This window comes from Aethalodelphis obliquidens, unplaced genomic scaffold (genome assembly GCF_003676395.1).
Source record: "Aethalodelphis obliquidens isolate GAN/ISIS:26980383/991018 unplaced genomic scaffold, ASM367639v1 scaffold3, whole genome shotgun sequence".
NCBI lineage: Eukaryota > Metazoa > Chordata > Mammalia > Artiodactyla > Delphinidae > Aethalodelphis > Aethalodelphis obliquidens.
Genome location: NW_020837947.1, coordinates 20,973,130 through 20,986,542, shown reverse-complemented (window position 1 = coordinate 20,986,542; position 13,413 = coordinate 20,973,130). Strand labels below are relative to the sequence as shown.

At 40.4% G+C, this 13,413-nt stretch overlaps 1 protein-coding gene across 7 annotated transcripts in view; it reads right to left on the bottom strand.

Moving 5' to 3' along the window:
• FUCA2 (alpha-L-fucosidase 2) overlaps nucleotides 1-12,789 on the bottom strand; it is a 60,583-nt gene extending 47,794 nt beyond the window's left edge. For 2 of the 7 annotated variants that reach the window (XR_003428328.1, XM_027084715.1), the window contains exons 1-5: nucleotides 12,334-12,767; nucleotides 7,051-7,238; nucleotides 3,721-4,060; nucleotides 2,171-2,381; nucleotides 1,734-1,924 (exon numbers count right to left, since the gene is read on the bottom strand). Coding sequence is in view for 3 of the 7 variants with exons in the window: in XM_027084715.1 (XP_026940516.1) it covers nucleotides 1,734-1,924; nucleotides 2,171-2,381; nucleotides 3,721-4,060; nucleotides 7,051-7,238; nucleotides 12,334-12,731 (1,328 nt within the window). In the remaining 4 variants the exon portion in view is untranslated. Of the gene's footprint in view, nucleotides 1-1,733; nucleotides 1,925-2,170; nucleotides 2,382-3,720; nucleotides 4,061-7,050; nucleotides 7,239-12,333 lie in introns of all 7 variants that reach the window. The other 5 variants (XR_003428331.1, XM_027084735.1, XR_003428333.1 and 2 more) reach the window with 4 other exon arrangements.
• Nucleotides 12,790-13,413: the final 624 nt, after the last annotated feature.

The following is a 13,413-nucleotide window of genomic DNA, read 5'->3' as shown; positions in this document are numbered from 1 at the left end:
TGTGTGTGTGTGTGTGTGTGTGTGTGTGTGTGTGTGTGTGTGTGTGTTTCTAGTCACATTTAGCTACACAGGGGTAGATATGGAATAAGTAGAGCTGAGTTTAATCAAAGCTGAGTTTTAATGAGTACGACAGAGGGAGAGAGAGTTAAGGAGTTGAGGGTGGATGCACTGGAGTGATGCATAGAACCTGACCTGGATAAGGAAAAAGAAAAGACATGAGAGGGTTGAGGCAGGAGGAAGAGAAAAAGTGACAGAAAAAAAAGTGACAGAAAAAGTGACAGTGAGCTAAAATATAAGAGGTGGGAGTTAGACAATGGAATGCTTCAGACTGAGAGCATAGGAGGAGTACAATTATTGGAAATACAAGGTCTAAGGTACGACCAACAGAAGGGGAAAGGATCCCTAGAAGGGAGGAGGTACCGGAACTGAGGGGCCAGCAGATTAGAAGAGCTGTGAATATTGACATTAAAATCACTAAGAATTATGTGAAGAGTAGTTCTGGGGACAGTAACAGTGAGCCAGGGCTAAAATGTCAAAGGATTTCAAGGATAGCCCTGGGAGTCTAGATAGTTATCTAAAGATGCAGCAAGGAGGGGAAGCACACGTGCTGAACCTGTGGGGAGAGAGCTCCTCTGGTAAGGCAGGGATAGCAAGCCACTGGGCTCGGTGCAGTGGAGCCAGGCTACGGCTTTATAGGTCTTGCTAATAAGTAGTTTGGCTTTTATCTTTACTTATTGAAAGAAAATGTAATGGAATAATGGTTAACCATTGTCAAATCCCAGATCAGACACCCTCATAGTCAAATACAAACACAGAAGCAAATTCTAAAACCCAATTTAAACTAGCCTCTGTAAAATGAAAGATTGGTTCTGAGTTCTTATTGTGGCTTCTCCCAGACCCGGCATTCTAAAATTCTATAGTCAGTTGCTTCTGTGTAGACTGCCTTACTTTATTTTCTTCAATGAACTGACAATTTATTTTAAGTCATAAGTTCAAGGAAGATTATTTAGTCTAATCTTTTGATATATACTTGATCAGGCTGTACTCACTTTGGTGGCAACATAAGGTGAATTTTTAGAGCTTCACTAATGCTACTCTTATTTATATATGTTAAGACCGCACATCAGAAACCACCGTATTTGCAGAGTCTGACCCATTGGCCCATAGAACTTTCCAAAGCTCAGACAGAACCTGTGGCAAGGCTTTTACAGGAGATACTAGTTAAAAGAAAAGTTAGCCAGTTAAGATAATTTTAAAGAAACTTCAGGTTTAGATTTATTAGAATAATAGGAACAAGGTACAAGATTTTTAATCAATTTAAATAATGCTGTTATTTTTGCAGATTTTTAATATTTTTTCTGCCCTTCCGCACCTCCTCCTGCTAATTAGGTGCGATGTAACACCTGCAAAAGTTAGAATTTACCTGACTAAACCTGAAGTCTCTTTTGGATTAACCACTCAGCATTTTTTTTTTTTTCATTTTTCTGAATGGCCTACAATTTTTGTAAGAGCTGAATATTTTTCCCTGAAATCTGTCCACTGTTTGGAGGAATCTAGAGACGATTTCAGCTCAATTTGATAAATAATGTGTTTTAAAATATGCTAATTTCTTGTAGAGTAAGTAAAGAAAGTGTTTTGTGTAGGTGGGCATTCATCCCATTTCCTTTTTTAGTTTACTTTTCTCTTTACCTCTGAGAAATGTTAAATGCCTTCCTCTATCTAATAGTACTTACCATACCTCTGGGGTGACAGTGTCATTCTGGGATCTCCAAGCATGAGTGTCATAGATGGCTTCTCCATTCACTTTTAGCCAGGTCCCCATTTGCCTTAATCGCTCCTCAAAAATTGCAGAAATGGTGCCATCTTTTGTGGGCCCAATATTCATCAAAAGATTTCCTCCACATGAAACTGTTTCTACAAGTTGCTAAAAAATTAAGAATAAATATAGTTCTTAGAGAAAGAAAACAATTCCATCCTGAATGTGTTAACATGTGGTATTTATGGACTTAGACATATATATATATAGCCACTATCTAGGAGAACACACACAGAAAAAAGAGTAATATCCTGTGTTATAGACCACTGAGCTATACAATTTAGAAAAAATAATTCTCATACACCTACACTATTACAAGTGCTACCATAATGGTCACCAGACATTTTACTGTACCTTCACCAATTCTTCAATTGTAAGATAGTCAGAGATTCCAGCATTCCTCCTATAGCCCCAGGAAAACTGGTCTATTGTCATGCAGTTTTCCCATTTATGTGGCAAAAGATGTCCTGGGTTATAACGATCACTGCAGGTATAGTAGCCACCGTGCTTACAGATGCTACCAGCTCCCCAACGGTCATTGGTGACCACTGTGTCCCGAACTGGGCTGAAATGAAAAGGATGATTTTTTTTTTTAAACAAAAAGTAAAAAATTTTTACACAAAAGCAGTGTCACTGAAAAGAGGTCTGACTGAAATTCACTCCTGGAAAATAACCGTAGTGGAATATAATACAAAGCCCACGGTTTTGAAGTCAAATAGACCTGGGGAGATTGTAGTCCTGGCCTGTCACTTTCTAAGTTCGCTGTCCCACAGCAAGTTACCTAACTCTTCTGAATAATCAATTTCCTCATCTATTATTAGAACAGAACTAATTTATGTAAAACACATAGCCCAGTGCCCAGCACACATAGCACTTATAAGAGTATTTTACTATTATTTGAAGGTTCTCCTCCCTGCCCCCATATTGTGAATGGTAGCTAAAATTGAATTTACAGTCAAGACATTCTTCTCACCTATGACTGAATAATCTCCTACACATATTCTAGCCTTTCTTTCTCTTACAATTGTGCCTAATATTGAAAAACCTCAGGAAAGTTGACCGTTATCATGGAATTCACTGTAGCATGAAATATCCCTGCTACATTATTCATCATAGCAGTTGGTACCTCCTGCACTTCTCCACTTAGAGGGGATCGTTTGGTTCACAAATTGAAGTGGAGGGTTCCCCATATTTCCTTTTGGAAGGAGTACCTAGAGAAACTGCAGTTACATATCAAGAGTTCTCCAGAGTATTTGCATGTGTGCCCTTTGTGGGCCCAGAGAACACAAGCAGGACACTCCCTGACCTCCTAGCATGATAGCAAGTACTTTCTAGTTACAAATATAACTTTGCTCCATATAGTGTAAGCCTCATAAAGGAGCTCAGTCAGAACTTCCTGTTCTAATGGGGTAGCTTGGAACATGCTAGAAAGCAAGAGGAGAGAACAGGAAGAGGTGAAATGCTGACGATGAGGGAAAAGAGGAGACAGACAAGGGTGACATTGTCTGAGCAGCAAAGATTATCAAATGTATGAGGATGAAAAGAAGCAATTAGAGGAATTGAAAAGCACATCATCAGAAACAGTGATGAATAAATAGAGTTGTCCCAGAATAGAAGATGAAAATGAGGACCCACAAAATTAATGTCTTCAAAGTTCTTGATCCTGTGACGTTTAGTCTGATTTCAAAATCAGACTATTGAGTTGTATTTGGCTCCTGATTTGTAACTCTTGATTATTCTGAGTAAATATTGATATATCTAATGAGCATTATTTACAATGATTTCCTCCCCCATGTCACAAATGAGCCTGAAAGGACATATTTCAAGAAGCAAGGGAATGAAAATTTTATACATGTATTAGGAATGTTTAAGGTCACAACAGCAATCTAATAACACACACACACCTCTCATTGTACAACCATGCTAGGAAGACTGTGCTGTTCCAGTAGGTATCTGGGGCCCCTCCATCACCATCTGACCACAGGACCTCAGGCTGATACTGGTTCACTAACTCGTAGAGCTCGGGCAGCATCTTAGACAGTGGATATTGTTGTTTCTGGAATGAGCTGGATTCATCCTCAAGGAAGAGCGGATGAAACCATTCAAAAAGGGAATAGTACAGTCCAAAGCGCAGGTCAGTCCTGGTCCTAACGGCTACTGCAAGTTCCTTGACAATGTCCCTCTTCGGCCCCTCATCTACAGCATTCCAGTTCCACGAACGCTCTGAGCCCCACAAGGTGAAGCCTGAAACATTATATTAAAAAGCTTGTAAGCATATCAATTGTTTTAGTAAATTTCCACATATACAAACACCAAAACAAATTACATAGGGGGAATTCCCTGGCGGTCCAGTGCTTAGGACTCTGAGCTTTCACTGCCAAGGGCATGGGTTCGATCCCTGGTTGGGGAACTAAGATACCACGAGCTGCACAGTGCAGCCAAAAAAAACAAAAAGAAAGCTTTCAAATCACATAGGCAGTACACGTAATACATAAATCACTGTTTCCACAAACAACTGCTTTATGGCAGTTTTTTTCCATAGTATACATTTTGCTTTCATACAAGAAACAAATGAGAATTTAAACAAAGTAGAACCAAGATTTTTAAAAGCAACTCTCAGGGTTCCCCATAAAGTCTGTATAGTCTGATCTATCTCCTGTATTCTCCCTCTTAGACTATAAGCTCCTTGAGGGACAGCATCATGTCTGCAGTGTTCCCTGCTATATCCTCAGCCAATGGCTAGCACAGGGTCTAGCACAAAATCAGCAATCAACATTAGCGATCACAGCTAAGACAGGAACATCTTCCGTATCTACCATGCTAAACAATGACTATTACTGCTTACAGTGAAGATCCTGAGATGCACTCCTGCAGGATGCTTATTTGTCTTCTAAACCAAAAATTAAAGTATATTCCCTGGTTTTAGGATTATTTATTTTATTATAGTATGATTCTTAGAACACTGGTGTCGATGTATAGTAGTAAGTCTCCTTTACCCTCATTATTCATTTTATCAAGGTGGGGGTGGGGTACTAGTCCCCAGTAGTTCTGTACTTTGCAATGTACCCACCATTTGTAATCTCATCCTACTCTAAAATCATAAGCTTGGATGTCGTGCTTTAAATTACCTAAAAGTGAATTACCTACCAACTAAATAGGTAAGAAGAATGTCTGCCTTTACATAAGCACTTTGAAATAATTCATATTTTAAAAGGAATTTGCATTTAGATTGCTGGTTGTTCTATATAAAAACCATAAAAGCCCTATATAAACTGAAATACTTAAGAAATAATTTAAAAAGCCTCAAAATGTTTAGTTGGCACCTAGGAACATAAATACATTGTTGCTGTCCCACTAAAATCTAAAAGAATCTTTGAGAGCAGACATAAGTAAGGTGCTTTGGTGCAACACTTTACTCTTGTAAATTAGGACAAGACTAAGATGGACACACTCTGGATTCATTTTGAAGAAACTTTTAAAAGAGCTCACACTGGTTCTAAAGATGTTTGTGGTAAGCTTCAAAGCATTGCTGATGATATTTAAAGTCTTATTAAAAATGTTTCAACTTGACAGACCCTAATGTCTGGTGGTGCTAAAACCACATGGGTATTCGGTTCAGTAGCACCACCAGAAGCTCACACAGTGGTCTTCCCGCCCAGCCAGGCTCAGCAGGGTCTCTCCCATAAGCATGAAAACTTCCAACAATATGAGTCCTAGAGAATTGATAAATGTGGGCTACATCATCTGTCCTCACAATGTGATTAAGATTGTTTTGTTTTGTTTTTAAATAAGCTCACTATGTAATACCTTGTGCCATACAGCTTGGAGAAGTTCCTAGGCATCAGGAAATCAACATGTTCACAAGCAAATACGCTTTATAAATATCCATCTCAGCCTGAGAAACATCTATAGGAGAAAATCATTAAGCCACTAGAATGTGGCCAATGGGAAAAATATTCTAAGATAATTCCTTATTTTGGGTTTTGGTTCTTCCCTTCTAATCCCCTACCCACCCCTGGGGAAAACAATGAGGCAAAATTTTTTATTCCAAGGCAAAGATGGTTATGCAAACAAATTGTCTAATTATTAACATGCTGTTGGAACAATAATAATTTGCTGATGCTTCCTTGATCTTATAGATACTGGAATGGTAATGGGTGGAATCTATCCTATTAGTGGAAGATCACTATGATGGTAATTTTATGTGTCAACGTGATTGGGCCACTGGGTGCCCAGATATTTGGTTAAACATCATTCGGGATATGTTCCTGGGTGTTTCTAGATGAAATTAACATTTGAATAGGTAGACTGAGTAAAGCAGATTGCCCTCCCCCAGTGGGTGGGCCTCATCTAATCCACTGAAGGCCTGCCTAAACAGAATAAGAGGCTGATTAAGAAAGAATTCTTTTCTCTGCATGTCTTTGAGCTGAGACATCAGTCTTCTCCTGCCTTTGCACTCATACTTGGACAGGAACCTAAATCATCCATTCTCCTGGTTCTCAGGCCTTTGGACTCAGACTGGAACAATACAACTGGCTCTCTTGGGTCTAGACTTCTCAGCCTCCATAGTTGCGTGAGTCAATTTCTTACGATAAACCTTTCTATATATTATACTGCTTATTAGTTCTGTTTCTCTGAAGAACCCTAATACAACCACTGTGTTTCCTTTACATATTCCTCCACCATCTCTGATATTTCTGGGCACCACTACAGCTCCATAATCCTGTTCCTTCCAGGTGACCTGCGTCATTTTCATCACTAGCAAACTGTCCTCAATTGGGCCATATAAGAGTTGACCAAAAGCACAACCTTGTGTGTCGGTCATGATGCAAAACTACAGCAAAATAATCCCCTGGGTGCCTTCCCAGAATGCATTACAAAGGTGGGAAGAAAGGAAGAATGCAATTCCAAGTGTAAACTTTGACCTGCAACCCACTTCCCATTTCAAATAGCTTCAAATCAAATCTTGGATTACTTGGAAATTGTTAAATATGCATATAAAAAAATGTGATCAGTTTCCATTTTTTCTCTGTCATGTGGAGGGTATGACCTTTCTGCATACATAATGCTTCTTAAGTGGGTGGAACACATGGTCTCTTAAGCTGCAAGCACTTATGATTGCTCCTAAGAGAAAACTCTGATTTCCTGTGGATGACCTTGCTTTAGTTTCTTGGTCCAAAAGAACTACTTTACATTTCATAGCCACTGTGAGTTTTTGCAAATGTTGTACTTACCTTCATGATGTTTGGAAGTTAAGACAACATATTTGGCACCAGAAGCCTGTAAAATATCTGCCCACTGGTTTGCATCAAAAAATTTTGCTGTAAACAGTGGTCCAAAATCAGCATATGTGAAATCAGGAGGGTAATTATTTTTCATAAAGTCCACATAACTTGGTAACTTTTCCTTTTGCCAATACCACCTAAGGAGATGAAGGAAACAGCATATAAGCAGCATTCACATAAACATCTGAGATATAGTTATCCCTCAGTATCCATAGGGGATTAGTCCCAGGAGCCTCAGCAGATACCCAAATCTGTGGGTGCTCAAGTCCCTTATATAAAATGGCATAGTATTGGGTTGGCCAAAAGTTCGTTTGTTTTCTTCTGTAAGATGGCGCTAGTACCCCTTGTCTTTAACTTCATTCAAAACAATTAGATTGTATTGTGACAGCTGTCATATCAGCGTGCATTTAAAAAAAAACTTATCAAAATTGGTGAATTTTTGTGTAGACATTTTAATATTAAAGATGGAAGAAAAAAAGCAACATGTTTGGTATATTATGTTTTATTATTTCAAGAAAGGTAAAAAAACGACTAAAACACAAAGATGTGTGCAGTGTATGGAGAAGGTGCTGTGAGTGATTGAATGTATCAAAAGTGGCTTTCGAAGTTTCATGCTGGAGATTTCTCACTGGACGATGATCCACTCTCAGGTAGACCAGTTGAAGTTGATAGTGATCAAATCGAGACATTAATTGAGAACAATCAACATTATACCACGCGGGAGATAGCCGACATACTCAAAATATCCAAATCAAGCATTGAAAATCATTTGCACTTGGTTATGTTCATCACTTTGATGTTTGGGTACCACGTAAGTTAAGCGAAAAAAACCTTCTTGACCATATTTCCGCATGCAATTCTCTACTTAAACATTAAGAAAATGTTCCGTTTTTAAAACAAATTGTGATGGGCAATGAAAAGTGGATACTGTACAATGATGTGGAATGGAAGAGATCGTGGGGCAAGCGAATTGAACCACCACCAACCACACCAAAGGCCAGTCTTCATCTGAAGAAGGTGATGTTGTATATATGGTAGGATTGGAAGGGAGTTCTCTATTATGAGCTCCTTCCAGAACACCAAACGATTAATTCTAACAAGTACTGCTCCCAATTAGACCAACTGAAAGCAGCACTCTACGAAAAGCATCTGGAATTAGTCAACAGAAAACGCATAATCTTCCATCAGGATAACTCAAGACTACACGTTTCTTTAATGACCAGGCAAAAACTGTTATGGCTTGGCTGGGAAGTTCTGATTCATCCGCCATATTCACCAGACATTGCACCTTCAGATTTCCATTTATTTCAGTCTTTACAAAATTCTCTTAATGGAAAAAATTTCGATTCCCTGGAAGACTGTAAAAGGCACCTGGAACAGTTCTTTGCTCAAAAAGATAAAAAGTTTTGGGAAGATGGAATTATGAAGTTGCCTGAAAAATGGCAGAAAGTAGTGGAACAAAACAGTGAATATGTTGTTCAATAAAGTTCTTGGTAAAAATGAAAAATGTGTCTTTTATTTTTACTTAAAAACTGAAGGAACTTTTTGGCCAGCCCAGTCAGCCAATCCAGTCAGCCCTCCATATCCACAGTTTCGGCATCTGTGGATTCAAGCAACCGTGGATGAAAATTTCCATCTGAGGTTGGTTGAATCCAGAGATGTGAAATCCTCGAATATAGAGGGCCAAGTGTATATTTATTGAAAAAAATCCACATAAAAGTGGACCAAACCTGTGTCGTTCAAGGGTCACCTGTAACTGCCCCAGCTCCCTTTCCTAAATCCCCCTTACTCACATATTACCAAGATTCTCTTCCTCACTTCCCCATTTAGTTTGACTTCACCTTAAAGAAAGCTTATGTAAACTTCCATAGTTTTCCATCTATCCCTCTGTGAACTCCACTCAGCTCATCAACCTGAACATTCTAGACAACACAGCCACCCATTTGCTCTTAATTCTTCACTTTTAAATTGCAACATGTAGTATCTTTACATAGTTAGTCCTTTGTAACATAAGTGATGAAGGCTTCAAAAGAAGAAAAAGCACATAAAGCGTAACACAAATGTATTATATTCACTAGCAGAGAACAAGTGGGGGAGGAGATGACAGTAAAATTAAGAAGATGCTGTTATTTTAATATATTGACTCAGCCTTCAAGGAGTCACTGGTTATATGCATGGTTTCTGAGCAATGGGGCCTAAACTGCCTAAGCAAAGCTTCAGGAGGAAAACAACATCGAAAACATAATTTTTAGATAAACGTGGCAGTAATATTATGCTCATGAAATAGATGCAGGCCCCATCTCTGACCCATCTTCTACTCTTCCTTCCACCACTCCTTTCATAAGAGTGTTTCTAAGGGATGAGTAAATCCATAATCAGCATTACATCCCCAAAGATGATCAGGAAGTTCATCCCACTGAGAAGCCTTCACTGAAGGACATAATATGTCACAGGCACTATTCTTTACCTGCCCAAAAGTCAGATACATACTTTCCCAGTTTCCATCACACCTACCACATGGAAACCTGACCCAAGCTGGCCAATGGAACTTGAGGGGAAGCCAACTTGGGAGATTCTGGGAATGGTTTCCTCTCTAATAGAAAGAGATACAACTTGCCTTTGGACAAGGTTGTATGAAGTGATGCCTGTCCACCATCATGTGACCATGACAGGACAAGTCAACAGGCTGAGGATGACAGAAAGCTTAGGTCTTTGATTTCATCAATGAGCCAACTACCTCTAAATTTCTCATTATGTAGAGTAACAAACCCCTATTGTTAAACCTTTTATTTGGGTTTTCTATACCTTGAAGTGAAAGTATCCTAATTGATACATGATGCATTTTTACATTTTAAATCGAACTACAAAAGAGAAACTGGGACAGTCAGAAAGTTAAAAGATAAGAGATTCCTATTTTTTCCTAACACATCTAATTTGAACTTGCATTCTCTATTATAGTCTAGAGTCACTTCTCAAATTTCCTACTAATAGAGATGAGAAGAGGCACCTACAGTAAACAGCCCATAATTTATATTTGGTTTCGAACTGCCATTAAGGACAGTCAGATATACCCATCTCTACTGTTGATGGCTCCAGGACAAATTGGGGTGGGGAGCAGAGATTTAAAGGGGACACAAAGGGAAACTATAGATAATTAAAGAATCTTCCACAGGGTTATTGCACTTCCAGACCATCAAAAATATACTCTGTTTTGTATGAGAATTATCTTTATTGTCCTAGGTCAAAACAATCAACTTTGTGTTCATTTGTAGAAAATAAAAAGTTAACCATTACAAAGAATAAGATGACTCAAAACTAGCTGTTTTGCACAGAGCACTAGTTTCAGTTAACAATCAAATCCTCTCCCAGCACCAAATGTATATTTACCTAATCTTCCCAGTTGAACAAAATGGCAAATTAAAGTATAATTTATTATATCTTAAGAGGAAAAAATCTGTTAATTGATGTACCTTGCTAATCTGAAACATTTCAAAACTAAACTCAAAATGCCTCACAGCACAAAACTTGCAAAGAAAGATTTATAACATCCTGAAGCAAATATATTTGGTAATACAAGTTATGGGAAGAAAGAGTCCCTTGGTTTTGAAGTTGATTCCAAAAGAGTATATGAATAGTACTCCATAGTTTATACAGTTCTTTTACATCAACTGGCCTAACTGAATAAGAAGAGTTACTGGTTGCAGAAAGTCTCTTTATAGAAAGTGGTACAATGTTTATAGTATAACGTTAATACAATATATAGTTTATACTCTGTATTGTATCTGCCAACTAGAAATTGTCACTTGCCATCTGGTTCTATAAGAATGAAGTCGCTAGCCACTGAAGTCACTGACCTTCATCACACCCTGGGAGGAGTTCAGGGTGGAGATCAGGAATGAGGCACTCTGTGCTCTGGGAAAAACTGGCAGAACAGCCCTTCAGATAATTAGATATTTTCAGGAGAAGATTTTATGAGCCCAAATTCTTGCATCTTCTCATATCTAGAAAAGCACTAAAATCATAAGGGAGAATCTGCTCCTCGTGACTAGCAGCACCCTTCTCGTGACTAGCGGTAACCTTCTTGTGACTAGCGGTAACCTTCTCGTGACTAGCAGCACCCTTCTCGTGACAAGCGGTAACCTTCTGCCAAAATGTGTGCTTGATTGCACGTATCCGCCTTCGCCAGAGTCACATATATACTGATCTCTCCCCCCAACCTCTTCAGAGCAGCTCCTCAGAGCTCTCTGAGAGGCTGTCTCCCAAGCTTCAGTCCTCATTTTGCCCCAAATAAAACTTAATTCACAACTCTCACATAGGGTATTTTTTTTCAGTTGATGTATCTAACATATATTGTATATATTAAATTTGTTGTACACTATGTATATAGTATAAAGCAGGTTTAAATACTCATTGTTTATTTTCTTATTTCACTAGGAATATATTATATATGTATACTATATATATACCATTTCTATCTTGAAGAACTTAAAATACCTGAGGTATTTAATCAGGAAAGTATGTGAGACACTGCAAAGTTGTAAGGGATTACATGCACATTTTTACATAGATCTCAACGTAAAAGCTACAGAGCAATTTTTTGTGCAGCACTTTCCACATAGCAGTCTATTAATAATTGGGGTTTTTTGGGGTAAACATTCTAGAACTTTTTGTTTGTTTCTTGAGCCACACGTGGTAACATTTTAACATTAAAGAGCCAGTGAATGCCCAAAGGAACAGAAGTCTCACATACCCATGAATTTATGTTTAAACCATACTTCATGGCAGAACAACTAAAAATTGACAGGTAGCAGCAGAACAGCGACGGGACAAGGTGTCTGATTCTCTAAGGACAAGGACGGCAGTTCAGGCTCACGCTTCACATTATGACCCCACACAGTCGATTACTTTCCTGCTGTCTTAGTCATTCGGTGGCTACAGAGTGATAACTACAACTTGTAAGTGCAGCTATCAAGAAGCTGAGAAGCCAGTCACATCAGTTGTCTGACAACTCTTGCAGTCACACGGAAGAAAAATTCGGTGTTCACCCAGCACGAACCACTTACACAGTAAATTATTCATTTAACACCCGGAAATGCTAAACACCGCTAAAACAGCGGGAGGTGAAACTGACTAGGGGGCAAAACAAACCGGCATAGGCTGGGATCTGGGTCGTGGCTGGAGGCCAGTGGGGTGCAAAGCGGGATCAGAGGAGACGGAGGGAGGTGCACTCACCAGAACCATTCGCTCCCGAAGCTGGGCACGGAGAACACGCCCCAGTGGATGAAGATGCCGAACTTGGCCTGGTCGAACCAGGCGGGCAGCTGGCGTGCATCCAGGGACTCCCAGGTGGGGTCGAAGCGCGCAGCGCCGCCAACTGGACCCGGCGGCGGCAGCAGCAGCAGCAGCGAGAGTACGAGCCCAGGCAGCTTCGGGGACCTCATGGCCCCGCGCCCGCCGTCCTGCCCGCACGCGCGCGGCCTCCTGATCCCTCGTCCTTCCGGGTCCCTGGCTGAGTAAGAGCCGCCAAGGTCACCTGACCAAGCTGTCCTAGGAGAAAGGCACCCTCCTCTCTGGGATGGGAGTGGCCGCGGTCCCGGCGCCGGAACAGAACGACCACAGGAGGCCTGCATCGCTCACTTGCAAAACTAAGGACGCCAGTATTACCCCAAAGCCAGCCCTGAGGCTGCTCAGCTAAGCCTCCTAGTCAATCCGCTTGGGAGAGAAAAAACGAGTCTGGTTCAGGGACCTGTGGGAGCACCTCTCCCCTCAACCTCCAGCTCCTTCTAGAAACCGCCAGAGGAGACGCTAGAGACCAGCCTGGGTGGAACCGTGGACCTGGATCCCAAGGCGGGAACCTCAGCCGGGTCGTCCAACCCCTCCCTGGCCGGTGGCACCGAAAAACCCAGATCCTTCTCAGCCTCTGCATTTTACACCCCGCTCCCACTCCCCAGAGTCCTGGATGTGTTTAGAACTGTGGCTGTCAACCTTGAGTCTGTATCAGGTGAAATTCCAGGAGTTTGCAATGCAGGTTGGAGCCCCAGAATTTGCGTGTCTAACCAAGTTCAAGGTGATGCTGATTTTGCTGGTCTGAACATCAAACTTTGAAAACCACTGCAGTAGAAAACAAAGTGATCTAAGACAGGTGAAACCAGTGAAACGAATGTTTAAGAAATCTGCTGGTGGGACTTCCCTGATGGCGCAGTGGTTAAGAATCTGCCTGCCAACAAGCCCTAGTCTGGGAAGATCCCACATGCCGGGGAGCAACTAAGCCTGTCTGCCGCAACTACTGAGCCCGCATGCCACAACTACTGA